General features: G+C 43.0%; 1 protein-coding gene across 3 annotated transcripts in view; it reads left to right on the top strand.

The window, feature by feature from the left end:
- The first annotated feature begins 2,861 nt into the window (after positions 1-2,861).
- The window catches only part of Adam23 (ADAM metallopeptidase domain 23), a 162,873-nt gene continuing 150,046 nt past the window's right edge, over positions 2,862-15,688 (top strand). For all 3 annotated transcript variants that reach the window (XM_070018608.1, XM_070018590.1, XM_070018598.1), the window contains exons 1-2: positions 2,862-3,396; positions 4,618-4,835. In XM_070018608.1, coding sequence (XP_069874709.1) covers positions 3,195-3,396; positions 4,618-4,835 — 420 coding nt within the window. In that variant the 5' untranslated portion in view covers positions 2,862-3,194. The remainder of the gene's footprint in view (positions 3,397-4,617; positions 4,836-15,688) is intronic.

Raw genomic sequence — 15,688 nt, 5'->3', positions numbered from 1 at the left:
CCACTTCACCTGCATCCACCACAGTTTCCCACACCTACTCCTTTGATCAAACCAGTCCAGAGGTCCCATGATGGCTTTAGAAGCCAATGCATATTTGTAACCAGAGTTATTCTAGCACTCAAGCTTCTGGTCTGTTTTCCCCTTTGTTCTAGCCCAGCTTTCCAAATCCTTCCCTTAGCTACCAAGATGTAGTATTTTTTGGTATGTGAAAGATGATATTCATGCATGTGAATGCAGAGTAAGGCTCTGGGTCATACGTGACTAAGGAAATCACTAATATTATGAATGTATGAAGGGGCATATTTAACAGTAAATGCTATAGCAATAAAGAAGCCAAAGTACCCAACCAGAATATTACTAGATCTAAAAAGCTGACTCATTAAAGAATGTTTGATTCTGAGTGTGTGTGTGTGTGTGTGTGTGTGTGTGTGTGTGTGTGTGTGTGTGTGTGTGTATGTGTGTGTGTGGTATTGGCCCTGAGGCTTGAACTGGGTCTGGGCACTGTCCCTGTGTTTTTGTTTTGGAGTTAAGAGTCTCATAGACTTTCCTGCTTGGACTAGCTTTAAATTGCAATTTCAGATCTTCACCTCCCGAGTAGCTAGGATTACAGTTCCCAGAACTGATTCTGATTTTAACCTTTCCACATATATAGGGGCCACATTAGCAGAATGTTTTGCCAACTGGTTTTATTCTTTCTCTATTTCACATGCTAATATCCTATTTTTTTTTTTTTTGCCTCCAGTGTCTGTAAAGTTCTACAAGCCCAGTTTCTGTTAAAATGATAGAGCAGAAGGCAACATCTTCCTTTGTAAACACCTCTCCTTCTAATGCAGATTAAATTGAATCCTCTTCGTGTACCCTGCGTGTGTAGAATGGTGAATGGGGGTTTATAACTGGCTGGGTTCAGTCGGTCCAGCTCTGCTGGTTTCTTTATTGGAGCATCTCAGAGAGATTGTTGTGCAATGGCAAGAAATGTCTTTTTAAATAATGTGAATCTGGGCACCTTTCTCTTTCATTTCCTTTTCTCTTCTATCTCTTGTAAATCTCCATGCTGGCTGCTGTCCTCCCAGGCTTGCTTCAGAATCTACGTCGTATCAAATGCAAATTGAGAAAATCCAGGCAGGACATGCTGGTGTGGAGGGCCACACAGCGGAGAAAGGCTGACCTGCGGGTGGCAAGTACAGGGAGACAGAGCATTTGCAGCCTGCTTACAGCGTGACTCTGGTTTATGGGCACTGCAGAGTTGTTTACTTACTGAACATATATTTTCCAAGAGCTTTTTTTTTTTAATCACAAATATGGTGCTGGTCCTAGGAGCACAGCTGGGTGCAAAAAGGAAAAGGATTGCTGCCCTAATATGGAGCAGGGAACATTAATTACAATGTATGTGTTAATAAATACCCTAACTCTGCTATGGAAGGAAAGAGCTAGAATTTAACCCCTAACAGCTCTGTGATCTGAAGTCTCTATATGCATGTGTCTGTGTTTCACCCACTTTTCTCTTTGTAAAGCGGGGGTAGAAAAGATAGTTAACGCCATCTGGTTGTGTCTCTGGTGCTTTATACCCAGTTTTTTCTTTTAATCAAGACATTCTTGAGCCTTCCCTTAACCTTCTCTGCCCCTTCCCTGAGGACATTATTATCCCCATTTTAAATATAAATACTAAAGTAAGACACCAATGCCATTACCAGACAGTCACTGGGGGAGTGAGTAAATGAATATTTGCACTAGGGAACTTTGGTAACAGAAATGTGTCAAAAGCTCTAATTTGAGGCCACCAGATTTAGTAACTCTTTTATCCAACCTATGTCAGGGAACTGGATTTATATGTTTTTTTTTTTTTACAACACTGAGAGAAAATACTCCCTCCCCCCCCTTTTTTTGCACAAGTTAGGAATGGATCTCAGAAATAGAATGTGTCTTCATAAATGCCTGCCCACCTCCAGAGTTGACAAACGACAGATTTCCCAAGATAGCTGCCACACACGCGCTCTTGGTTTCTAATCTGTTTCCACCCCTCCAATAAGTCCAAATAGACGCCCAATCAGACTTCATGAACTTTTGAGTAAACACATTTGTGTTCAGCAGCGTTTCTCCCAGCTCTTTGGGGAAGACGGGCGGGACCCAGGCCGGGGGGGGGGGGGGGGAGGGCATCCAGCCGTGCCCAAACGCGCGGACCACCGCGATCCTACTCGTGCTGGGAAGCCGAATGAGGAGCAGAGGTTTTCTTTTCTTTTTTTCTTTTAAACTATTTATTTGTTGGAAGGATAAGAGATTAGGAAGGAAATGCTTTTGCAGCTATAAATTGGCATGTTATTTTCATGAAAACCCTTTTGTGTAACTAAAAATAATTAAACAACTAAAAGAAATGTTTGGTGTTCGTTTTTCCCAAGCAGGAGAGGGTTGGAATGGGCAGGGGCATGTGAGGTCTGGGCGGTGGCGGAGACAGATGGATTCCCTGGGTTGCTTGTTTTCTCCCGATCAGGCCTGTCGCTGGCCTGGAAGGCCCGGAACTTTGCTTCCTTCCCCTCGGACTCATCTCTGACTGCCAACCTTGCCCTCCCCCGCTCTCCTGTCGGAGGTGCCACCGTCACCTCCGAAGCTGCCCGGGATGCTGCATCACTCTGCCGCTCCTCCCTCCCCCCCCCCCACCGTGAGGCATGCGCAGTGCATCCTGTGCCGAGCAACGGCAGTGGCAACAGCATCAGTATCCGCATCCGTACCCAAAACCCCGCTCGAGCGCGCTCCCCGGGGGCGGGGCGCACTCCCGCGCCGCGCGCGTGCCCGTTCCCCTTCGCCTGCGCCGCGCGTCCCCGCGCCTCCCCCCTTCCCACGCCGCGCGTCCCCGCGCCCGCGCCCGCGCGCAGCCTCAGCATCCTCAGGCCGGGGAGCACCATTCCCCGCAGTCCTGGGAGCGGCCGCGCCCGCCACGGGGAGGGAGCTGGGGAGGCTCCAAGTTGGAGGGGAGGGGAGCTCTCCCCCCTCCCCTCTGCGGTCCACTCCGGGAGGGGCCGGGAGGACCGTGGAGGAGAGCGCGCCGCCCAGCCCCGAACCCCGAACCCCGAGCCCCCTGCCGGTGGCGCGGCACCATGCGCGCCCAGCCGGCGTGACCGGCTCCGCCCGCAGCCGCCCAGCCTGCCCAGCCCCGAGCTCTCCTACCAGCCACACCGAGCTGCGCCCGGGAGCTATGAGCCATGAAGCCGCCCGGCAGCAGCTCCTGGCGGCCGCCCCTGGCGGGCTGCAGCCTGGCCGGCGCCTCCCGCGGCCCCCGCGGCGGCCCCTCCGGCCCGGTGCCGGCCCGCGCGCCGCCCTGCCGCCTGCTCCTCGTCCTTCTCCTGCTGCCTGCGCTCGCCGCCTCGTCCCGGCCCCGCGCCCCGGGGGCTGCGGCGCCCAGCGGTGGGTATGGCCCCGTGCCCCGTGCTCGGCTCCCCCCCCCCCCCCCAGGGGCCCTGTAGAGGAAAGCGAAGGGCACACAGGTCCGTGCGCCCTGGACGTGTCCCTGGCTTGGCCTTTCCGAGCCTCCCTGGCTGCCTCTTCACCCTTCTTCCCAGACCCCATTCGAGTGCACTTATACAAGTCCATGTCGGCTGCATTCACCAATAACTCGTCCCAGTTACTGTGGTTTGCACTGGGAGGCATTTTTGTGGATCCTGGGTCCTTTAGTGATCTCTATGGAACTTGTGGAGGGGACCAAATAAAGGGAGCAAGTTGCTTCGTGCTTTGGTGCAGCCTTAAGATGAATGTAGAAGGGTGTAATGGGTAATAATAGTGGCAAATAATAGTTATTGTGTCCTCAATTTCCAGCCAACTTGCAAATTAGGGTGAAGGAGCCCTACTTCTGGAGTGGGGGTGGGGGGTGTAAAGAATTAAGAGTCCCAAGGACATATGTTTGTGAAGAACCTTTTGATTGATTAGATCAGAATGCTTGTGATTATAATGAACAAGTAAATGGTATAAAGTTCAACACATGGATGATTGGAAATCTTTGAAAACCCAAAGCTGGCCTTGAAATAAAAATAAATTGGAAGGCTGCCAGCATTTGTATCCCTCTATGGCAAAGACTTTTTTCCCCCCTTTCTCATCTCAGAGTTGAAAAGAGAATTGTCCATTTTGTTAAAAAGAATCAATTAACATTCTGTGCCCATGAATTCAGCACTCAAGTTATCCTAGGAATGAGTGTTCCCAGCTCTCACATGGGGGGGGATGGGGGGTGTACTACTGAGGAAGAGTACAGTGGAGCTTCTGTAGACCCAGAGAAGGGGTGAAGATGAGGATCAGGACCCTCGAGCATGTTGATTTGAGGACTCTCCCCTAAATCTACTTTGCCTTCTCCCCTGAATATTTACATGTATAGATTTGAAGCTGGCTAGAAACTGGGTACAGACTGTAGTACATGATTGTATAAGCCTTATTGGCAACTAAGCTATCCAAGCCCTTTCATTGTTACCATAACTTGCTTTCTCTGTGTCTCCACTTCTTAACCTGCTTATAAATATAAAACTTTGTTCATGCAGTTAAGGAAGAAATGCATTTTAAAACTTCTATATTTATTGAATGCATATGTGTGCGTTTGTGTGTATTTTGCTTCCTGTCTCTCCCCCCCCCCCCCCCCCACAGCTCTGCATTGGAATGAAACTGCAGAAAAAAATTTGGGAGTCCTGGTAGATGAAGACAATCCATTGCAACAGAACAGCAGCAGTAATATCAGTTACAGCAATGTAATGCAGAAAGAAATCACACTGCCTTCAAGACTCATATATTACATCAACCAAGACTCAGAGAGCCCTTATCATGTTCTTGATACAAAGGCAAGACACCAGCACAAACATAATAAGGTAGGCAGGAGGCTGGGTATGCCAAACCAGCTACCATGAACCGTTTTCTTTTGATTTGGTTTTCTGCCATTATCAGATCTCACCATTTTTACTGCAGCATTTTATTAAGAAAGCAATTAATTCTGTGATAGGAGAGGAACTGGAGGGAATTATCTTGGAATCTACTGGGACAAGGTGTGCAGTTGGTTCTTCTTTGGGACTGGTATGTTCAGATGGCCTTACAAGCTTGATAGTCGAGCGATGGTCCATGTGTCTTTCAGGTGCTTTGGGCACTAGACAATAGAGTTGGATGTGTTTATGATTCTGACTGGTTTCTGGGAGCCTTTATGTAAAGGTGCAGGATTCTCCCTCCCATGGTGTGAGCCCCTCCTTTTCTGCAGACAAGATTGTTGCAAGAAGTTCTTTGGGCCAACTTTCCCTCCTGTTCTTTTCATTTCGAATTTGAGTGTTTAAATTTATTCTTTCTTTTTGTACCTGATCTAGAGGGAAAAAAAAGTTTGATAAGTAAACAATTTGGCATTTAAAAATATTAAAACATTCTGTTTGGGGGGGCAGTGTTTAATACAGGGCCTTGTTGTGTAGCACAGGGTGACGGCAAACTCTCTATCCTGCTACCTCAGCCTCTTTAACAGGCTTGTACCACCACGTCTAGCATGAGTTAGTATTTTAAAAGAGTATGAAAACGAGAAAAAATGGTTCACATAAGATGAAGGCCAAGTTTGTGACATCATCCTTCAGGACATCATGTGCAATATGAATAGTTGCTTAACTTTTAGAACATCCTGCTGAGTTTAAAAAGATGGTTTTGTGTCCAGAGTTTAAGGGATCTTTTTGCCTGTTTCCTATTATTTGTTTGAGTTCTTGATCCTTTGAAACCCAGGAGGATTTACACAGTGGATTATCAGTGCCTCGGTTAGTTATTAGGAGCAGATAGTAAAATCTGTGCGTTAAAGATTTCATTTTGAGCTATACCTATCCAGTTGAAAAGAGCAATCCCTGTCTAACCATGTAGAAATTTGGAAACACATCTGTGATTTACCTAATTGTTTTTATTAGCTTTCTGAAATTTAGGTAAATAGTTACACAATTCCCATTTTACAAACCAGAAGATAGAAATTCAAGGCTTTCAGGTAATTTTGCCAAGGTTGTAAAGCAGTATCATAAAACTTAAGAAACCTGAATATTTAATTTTTACTATTTTTTTTTTTAAAAACAAGTCAAGCCAGGTGCTGGTGGCTCATGCCTGTAATCCTAGCTACTCAGGAGGCTGAGATGTGAGGATTGCGGTTCAAAGCCAGCCTGGGCAGGAACATCTGTGAAGCTCTTATCTCCAATAAATCACTAGTAGGTGCTGTGGCTCAAGTGGTAGAGCGCTTGCCTTGAGCTGAAGAGCACAGGGACAGTGCTCAAGCCCAGAGTTCAAGCCCCATGACCAACCAAAAAAACAAAAACAAAAACAAAAAAAACAAGTCAAGTTTCAGGAAATACTTCCTTCCTATAGAACACTGGTGGAGAAAGTAACTTTTTTTCCCCCCCATACAATTGCTCATATTGGCTGAGCTATTGGGTTTCTCCTCTGCCAAAGTTTTTTCTCCAGAAGCTACTCTGTGATTTAATGAACTCACATATCATGTCTCCTCATTTTCTTATGGATGGGAAGAGGAAGTATGTCCTGAGGAAGGCACATCCAAAGCCCTCTTGATAAAAAGTCTTGAGGACAATTTTTATAGCTCTCCTTACGATGGAGACCTTCTGAGGCTAACCAGCTAATTCTTGGACTCCAGTGCCTTTGCACAGGTTGCTGGAGGAAGCCAGAAACTGTCTCCAAGTCCCTTGTATGGAATTCCCAAGCTCTTTTCAACTGAGATACAAAAGAAAATGTCAGTGGAACTTGTCTATAACAGGTTTTAGAGGCTATGGCTAATGCTTGTCTTATATATTAGCCTATAGGGCTGTTTTACTTGTGGGACATGGTTTGATTGCAGTATATCTGACTTTCTGTGATAATAAAGTTTGCTAAACCTTCATCTATCACATACATGGAGGAATAGATTTCTCACTGAGGAATACTTCCTTGCTGCTGGAGTGATTCAGCCTCTCCACTCCCACCTCGGCCTGGTAGTTGAGTTTCTTTCCTACCTTTGAAAAGAATGTTTATGCAGACATTATATTGGGAAGCATGTTTCTTCTTTTCTTAGTGGTTTAATTAAACATGTATTTGTTGGACATGTCTCAGGTGCTAAAGCTTTATTCTCAGGGGACCTGTCTCATGTGGTAAAGCTATATTCTCAGGATCCAGAGATGAGAGTGAAGGGTTACAAGGATGGCAGAGACATATCTGTCCTCTAGAACACACGCACACATGACATAGCAAGAGTTTAAACACTGGCCTCACACAAGTATTAGCAGTGTGGTTCTTATTTGGGAAGGGCCTTGAAATTTCCTTGTGTGTTCTATGATTTTTCTTCTACTTCAGTTTTGTTTTTTGGCATGTCATGAACTAGTGGACAAAAAGGACTCCCTATGCAGGAGACATTTATAGGATGACCTTCCTTAATAACAGTCATACGAGTCACACCTGTCAGTTTGGCTCCTTTACAAATGCTTCATTGAGAAATTTCATCATTTTTGCTTTGATCAAAATCCATTCTGATTTTAATGTCTGTGAACTGGGGACCTTTCTTCTTTTTCCTCTCCTGATTCCCTTGTACAGAAGCACATTTTAATGAATGCCTTAGAAATGCTGAATCACTGTGCCTCTCTCCTGGATGCCTAGATGGGGGTAGATTTGGAGAGGGAAGTTCCCAGATGTAGGTTGCAAGGCCAAGCCCCACATTTATAGCTGAAGAGGCTTCATAAAGATGCAGCGTTGAGGAGTCTTTATTACCTAACAGCTATGAGAATTAAAATACTTATTAACTCTTTCAAAATTGGGGAGATGGTACAAGCACAACTGGACTACTGTTTCTGAAAAGCCTTAATGTTTCTTTCTTAGTACATGTTTAAGATCCTTTTTAAATCTCCAAATAGAGTAATAATAAGTGTTTGTCCAAATCGTGTCAATTTTTTTTGACAGAAGTGGGCCTTCTTAATAATTATACTGGGATTCTGGGCATAAACCAACACAGTCCAGAACAGACAGGGAATTAATTCATAGACCAGAAGTTTTGTTCTTTGACTTTTGGTACTTTCTTTTTGGTACTTTCTTTCTAGACAGTTTTATTTTCTGATGATTTATTATAACATTTTTAAAGTGGTAGACTACTTGCCTAGCAAGCAAGAAGCCCTGAGTTCAAATCCTAGTACCTCGAAAAGATAGAAAAAACTCAAAACAATAAAATAATAAAAACAAATATAATAAAATAGTTATTACCTAGGAAGTCATTTTGCCACCATGTAGCAGGTATTAAGGCTAAGTGAAAAATGTGCATTTGGTTTTGTGTGACATTATGAAATATGTGTTTGGTCTTCATCCTATTTCCTGTCATACAACTTTTAAAACTCTTGGGATCTCTGGGGCAATGAGAGCATCTTTGTTCTGGTAGTATAATGACTGGTGGCTGTGTCCATAAGGTAGCTTTGAAGTAGAGGCTAGGCATTGAGGAATGATTAGAAGGTTTGGATTTTCAGTCCTACTCTTTCCACTCAGGAGAAAGAGGGGCTGAATGTTAAGTTGATCATCAATGGCTAGTGATTTAATCAATAAAGCCTCCATTGAAATTCAAAAGCACTGAGTTCTGAAAGCTTTCAGACAACAGAACATGTGGAGGTTCCTGGACTTGTGGGCTCTGCTGCTATCTCCAGATGGATGCTGTCAGCATTGAATTGAAATAGTGGACAGCCAGCTGTGTCTGAAGGAGAATCTTTGAATTGCTAAGTGTGTAGGAAAAAGCTACTCCCCCCACCCTCAATGAGGTGAAAAGTGGGTTAAATGTTTTGTGAGAGTGAAAGGAAAAAGAACATATTTGCTTTTCTTCCTCCCTCCCTCCCCCACCTCCCCCCCCCCCCCCCACACCTCTCTCACACTTTGGTGGTACTGAAGTTTGAACTTCCTATTTGCTATGCAGGTACTCTACTGCTTGAGACATGTCCTGACTCTCCCTCCTGTCTTTTACATTGGCTCTGGTTGTTTTTGCTCCAGACAGCCAGAACTGTGATCTGGTTGTAGTTGAGATGACAGAAATGTGCTGTCATGTCCAGCTTTTTCTGTAGAGATACAGTCTTTTCCTGGGATGGCATGGAGCCAAATTCCTCCCAGTCTCAGCCTCCTATGTAGGTAGGTTTATAAGTATGTTTATTTATTTACTTTTTGTGGTATTGGGGATCTGAATTCAGGTCCTCCAACTTGCTGTGCAGGCACTCTAACAGTTGAGCTATATCCCTATCCCTTTTTGCTTTAGTTATTTTACAGTTAGTGTCCTGTGCTTTTTGGCCTTGAACGTCGATCCTTCTGATCTCTACTTCCTAAGTGTCTGGGACTCTCAGTATCTAGGATTACAGGTGTGAGCCATGGTGCCTAGCCCTTGTATTTCTTTGCTATCAAGACTTAACTTCTTTACATTAGAGATTTTATGTTTCTAAGAGGAAAAGTATGATTACTATGCCTCAGCGTTATATTAATCTTAATGCATTATATCAGTACAATGGACTATACATTTAAAAAGCAGGAGGAACACTTTAGTTTTATTCATTTATTTATTTTGAGATAATCATTAAAAGCTATTCCTAGGAAAGTTCAGGAAAGAACCTTTTCCTAAGGATTTCCTTTGGTTAAAAATGACTTGTTTTAGTTGGGTGCTGGCGGCTCTTGCCGGTAATCCTAGCTACTCAGAAGGCTAGGATCTGAGGATTATGGTTAGAAGCTAGCCTGGACAGGAAGGTCTGTGAAACTCTTATCTCCAACTCTCTCTCTCTCTCTCTCTCTCTCTCTCTCTCTCTCTCTCTCTCTCTCTCTCTCTCACACACACACACACACACACACACACACACACACACACACACAGCCCAAAGAGTAGGTGTGGTTCAAGTGGCGCATGGCTAGCCTCGAGCAAAATAGTGTACAGGCCCTAAATTCAAGCCCCAGGCCTAGCACAAAAAAAAGAAACAAAAACAACAACAACCAAAAACTTGTCTTGTGTGTTGGTCTGCCAGGATTCTTGTTGATGCTCATTGGGAAGGAAGGAGAATGAACACTAGGCATGGCACCAAGTTTGGGGCAAGTATGGGAAGGGGACCCAGAATTTGGACAGATAGAACAGAATCATTGAATCAAACTAAACACATGCCATGGACAGACTTGTGGTAAATAGGCATCTTCTACTTCTCACCACCTAGGTTGAAAGGACAGAAGAAACAAGTTTAGTAAGCTCAGTTTTTAATTATTCGATGCCTTTTTGGTCCCAGGGATTGAACAGGGACTCATGCATGCTAAGCATACACTTCACCAATGAGTTATACCACCTGCCAAAGCGAATTTAGTAAAAGGGGAAAGATTTTATAGGGTCTGAAAAGAATACCTGTGCATTCTTACTCTTCTTTAGGACAAGACTGATTCCCTGTTTCTTGACTTGTCAGTCCCCTTGCTCCATTTTTCTTGGTGTGGGATAAGGAATCCTAAGTGTCTTCTGAAAGGTGTTCTCACATATTTTTAGAATTTGGGATCATCTTATCGTGATGATTATCATCAAAAATTAATTTTAAAAAGCCAATAGACAATCCTCTATTATATGGAACATGGGTAAAAGTTCTTTTTTCCCCCTGGAAGTTTCTTTCACAGGTTTTAGCTGAAGAACTGGCATAGGAGGCATCACTGCCTTGTCCTGACTCAGGTGAATGACTTTGATTGTTCGTATGTCTGCATTGTTACCTAGCATTGCCTCGGTTTAGGCTGAATAGCCAGCTATTAGGTTCTATCACACAACACCAACTCTCAGATCAGCATTAGGGGCCTTCCTGAGTTTCCTAGGACTTCCAAAGCAGCCGCTTCTAAACTATAGCTCTAGAACTCAAACTCAAATTTGTATGCCTGGCATGTAGTAGGCCTTGAGTAAATATATGTTGAGTGAATTGCTGATTGCACACCCATATGTTAGTGTAGTGATTCCCGTGCAGTTTCATATATTCAAACTGAAATAAAAAAAAGAACCTCAAGATATATAAAGTGTTTTCGCACTGGGCTAAATCAGTAGGAGAGGTGATTTTGGTGTTGCCCAGTGCTTACTGTATACTTTTGCTTAACCTAGCAGAAATACCTAACTGTAGTCCTCTTTCCTTAATTGTTTTTCTTTTAGCCATTTCTGTTATCTGTGGTCAGTGGTAGGTAAAAAGGATACATACAGTAGAACAAAATAGACAAAAGAGAGGGAGAGAGAGGAAAGAAGATTCATATAGCTTTTATTATAGAGTATAGTTTTATTTTTATTATGCTATTGTTAATCTTTTTCTGTGCATATTTTATAAATTAAACTTTATCAGAGTTATGTATGTATAGGGGAAAATGTATGTGTAGGGGCTATGAATGTGGTTTTAGTTATACATTGAAGGTCTTGGCATGAGTTTGCCTAGGATAAGTGGGAGATTTCTCTTGTACTGGTTCTTAGATAATACTTATCACTGTTATCCACCATTAATGAGCCAATCAGAAGTTGGCCCTGTGGTGGTATTTGTCATTGCCATGGGTTTGTTGCTCAGTGGTGGAGCAAGATGTGTTTATCTATTCATAAACTTTCCAATAAATCGGATTTACATCTGTTCAATGTTCAGGTTTGTTTGATTCAGCAAACATCCATTGAAAACCTCTCTTGAACCAGCCACTGTATTAGGCTCTGGGAAAATGGGCTTTTGGACTAAGAGTAGCAGTCAGTTTGTGCCCTTGCGCATGAGCAGGGTGTCCGAATCAAGGCAGCTGATAGTGTACAGTGTACTTGCAAGAACTGAAAGAAAGAACAGTTTTTGCCATGTAAGTTGGAGAAGACCACATAGAGGAAGAAAGAGTGGGTCTAGCCCTACAGCTGTTGGAGCTATGCTTGTGCAGGAAGTGGTGAGAAGAATCCACAGGGCAGCAGCGTAGACATGGGTGCAGCAGTGGAGCATAGCTCCATGTGAGAATGAACTAGGAGAAACCCAAGTGCTGGACTTTTCAGACAATCAGAAATTAATGTACATGTGCAGTTAATGGAAAAATTGGTACTTACTCCTCTAGAAGCCCAGTGGTATAGATGCAGTTGTTCAAAGTTATGCTTCAAAAAGGATTAAGAGCTGGTAAGAGGTAGACAGAACCAGAATTCAAATTCAGCCCTTTCTTTGTAGAATCCATACTGGAAAAAGATAGGGTATATTGAGGAATGGTAAGAGACATGCAGGGTGGGAGAGAGATTGGATTTATTCCATATCACATAGTAAGTTCTGGGGCAGGGGTGAGTCAAGAGGTGGGCACAGGCCTGTGGCTTGAATGGAGTTTATGTTCTCACAGGAAAGGACAGATTATGAACATGGGAAGGACAGCAACAGGAGCCTGGTGACTTCAGTCATCACAAGTATTGAGGAAGGTAAAATAGGGTGATGAGGTAGAGAGTGGCAGGTGCAGTAATCTCCTTGGAAGAATCAGAAGAATTGGCCCAGACTCATTGTTAGGGAGTCATGGTCATACAGATACAGTGATGTGTATTTTTTACTGACGCCCCATCCTTACTCCATTCCTTGGTACTTTTAGTTTGAAAGTGTTTTCTAAATTTTTGCTTTGGAAACTTCATCTTCAAATTCATATGTTAGTGGTGGAGCCAGTAATTAGAATTAGCAGAAGCCCTGAGGGTAGGGTTCTCAACCCTATAATGTCAGTAATGGCTTTAAACAAGGAGAGACTTCAGCTCTGCATTCGATCTGTTTGTGTCACTTGAGCTATGTGACAATACAGCAAGAAGGTCTCACCAGGTACTGATGCCAAGCTCTTATGCTTCCAGCCCCCAGTCCCATGAGCTACATGAACCTCCACTCTTTATAAGTTATATCATCTGTGGCTTTCAGTTACAACCCCAGAAAACAGGCTAAGTCACCTTGTTGGCCTTTCTTTGTTTCTGTTGCTTGCTTGGTCCCTGTGGATATTTGAGTTTGGACCTTTTTCTTCCATCTAGCCTAGACCATTTATGATCTTTTTGCCATGGACTGCTTTGGACAGTCCAAGCGGAGCTGTGCCATTCAAAGTCTTGCTACAGTGTGTGTCCTGAGCAATACTTTCTGCTCTTCCTGCTCATGGGCTGACTCATTCTTGCTAACTATATAACTGGTGTCATTCTGTCTCTACTTATTCTCAGGTTTAGTTAGCAGACTGGCCCACTGTCTTTCTTTTACAGCCTTTGCCAGGTGACATTGCCCAGATTTGGAGACCAGCGTGAAAGTAAAGTGCCTTGGTTGTTTTCTCTGTGATACTGTTTTTTTCCTGGTTTTCCAGGAATCTAAGAGGGAACCTTGGGAGTAATCTTTGACTCTTCTCTCTCCTTCATCTCCCGACTATAAATAGTTGCTTATTAAGTCTTGACGTTACTTCCTTGAATCCATCCCTCCTCTTCTCTCTCATTGTGTTCCTGTCATTGCCTTGTGCCTCTGTCACTGCCAATCCATCAGTCCCACTGCTGACAGATTCATCTCAGTGGAACACTTATTGCATCACATGACCCCTTTTATCCACATTCAACAAGCATAATTTCAGCTAGATAGAGTTTCGTTGTGGAGCTGAGGAGAGGGTGTAAAATTCTCTGGAGAATTCCTGCCTTTCTCCTCATACTCTATACTCCTCATACTCCTCATATTCCTCATGGGCTTTCCTTCTCCTGGCAGCATTTTTTTTCCAGGCCTGTTTACCCAGAGGTCAGTACATGGCAGGAGGAAATATTGTCCAGATGATTGCATTCATATCTGTTCTAACTTTGGGGTACTTGCAGAAAAGCTTTAAAACGTGTCCTCAGGCTTTGAAGTCTAAATTATGTTAAATTCCTGCTTCAGAAGATCCTGCTATGTCCATCTTTGAGATCTGAGTAATTAATTGCTCATAGCGTATAAATTTTCTGAATGGAAAGATTTTATCCTTTCAAGAATGTCCCTAATTATAAGGTTTTATTCAAAGAAAATATTCAGCTCACAATTAATACAGGTATACTTTACCCTTATGAAAGACCTATTCATTCTTGTAATTCATCCAAAGCCCACTGTATGTCTGAGTTTGACTCTTTTACAGGGGGATTTTTCATGTTTAGCATTTATAAAAATTCAGTGCATCTTAATAGAATTTATTACTAGGGATTTTGTTATAAAAAGGGTAGATCCAGTTATCATATTTTACTCAGGGTAATGAGACATTAAAAACAATCCTGCTCATTCATGGGAAATTGGAATGAAATCCTGCATCGTTGGACACTCATCCTGGGCAACTGTGAATTAGCTCAGTGCTTAGAATGAAGTTGTTATGTAGGTGTCTTTTCTGGCAAAAGTTGGGGACTGAAGCTAATTTCTTCATTAAAACCTTATAAGTGAACAAATTTGAGTCCTACTTTCAGTTCTATTATTGGAAGATAATTTCTTAACAAGAACTACCTTAACTCTAAACGTTGTTTCTTAAACTTCTATTTAAAGTTGAAAAGGTTGGACAAGTCTCCTTTACTGATAGACACTTATTAGAGTAGTTATGTTCAAATATCCACAGAATTATGACTAAGACCCTGATGAACTGTATTGCTGTTGACTCAGATCTGTTGTATTGCTGTAGACTCAGATACAGTTGAGGACACCTACCTCTTTCTAGTCTGAAATGGCAGTGTCCATTGGAGGGAGTCATCCTGCCATGGTTTCTTTCATTCTAGGTGGGTAGTGAGTGCAGGTGCCATCAGTGGGGCTAAAGATTAAATTTAGAAGTAGTCAAATCTAAGCAAAGCTCAAGGCATATCATGAAAGAATTCCCCAAGGACTATAGATGTAGCTTTGAATGTGCAAGCCCCTGAGAATGATCCCCATTATCAGGAAAACCAAAATCCAATCAAACAGAATAGAGCAAAAACAACCACTGCTTCAGATCAAGGATGAATCTGATTTTGGGTTTGTTTTTTTTGGTCCAGTCGTGGGGCCTGAACTCTGGGCCTGGGCACTGTCCCTCAGCTCTTCAGCTCAAGGCAAGTGCTCTACCACTGAGCCACCTTCCCAGCCCATGATTTTGGGGTTTTTGAATATCCGTTGAATGTCTGTTTCAGAGCTTCTTTTTCCTTCCTGTGGACATTTAAGAATTTGCTCTATCAAGTTGTAGTCTCAATCACTTAACTGGGTGCTTTGTGAAGTTTTAATTATCAACAGGCCTGTAAAGTCTGGATATATAATAGTGATGTTGCAGATGGATTCCTCTGATAGTGCAAATCAATCTTCAGAAATGTGTCTCCCTAGATTTACCTTTCAGCAAAGTAAAATGCATTAAACCAAGTTGCATCTCTACTTTTCACATATAATAGATAGCTTTTGTCTTGAACCTAAGCATTGTTATATCTGTAACCTCACATGATTCACATAGTATAACCACCAAAATAAGTATCATTTCTGTGTTCTGGCTTTGAACCTAAATTCAAAGAGGTCAGGTCCAGTGCTGTAGAACATAAGAATTATCAATATGACCAGATTGTTTATGGCCTCGTCTCTAGACCTAAAGCCCCCTTTCTTTTATCACATAGAGACAGTGATCTCTGTTATCACATTGATAGAGAGATTTCTGTCCCTTTTAGCTACCTTTCTTCTTGATAACAAGGACTTGTGAGCTACTGTCACCTAAACTATGTACCTGGCTGCACTTCCACATATATTTCCCCTGGAATCACTCTGTT

This window comes from Dipodomys merriami, unplaced genomic scaffold, assembly GCF_024711535.1.
Source record: "Dipodomys merriami isolate MVZ:Mamm:240054 unplaced genomic scaffold, mDipMer1.0.p SCAF_1, whole genome shotgun sequence".
Taxonomy (NCBI): Eukaryota; Metazoa; Chordata; class Mammalia; order Rodentia; family Heteromyidae; genus Dipodomys; species Dipodomys merriami.
Note: the sequence above shows the minus strand (reverse complement) of the source record. Positions and strands in the feature narration are given on the sequence as shown.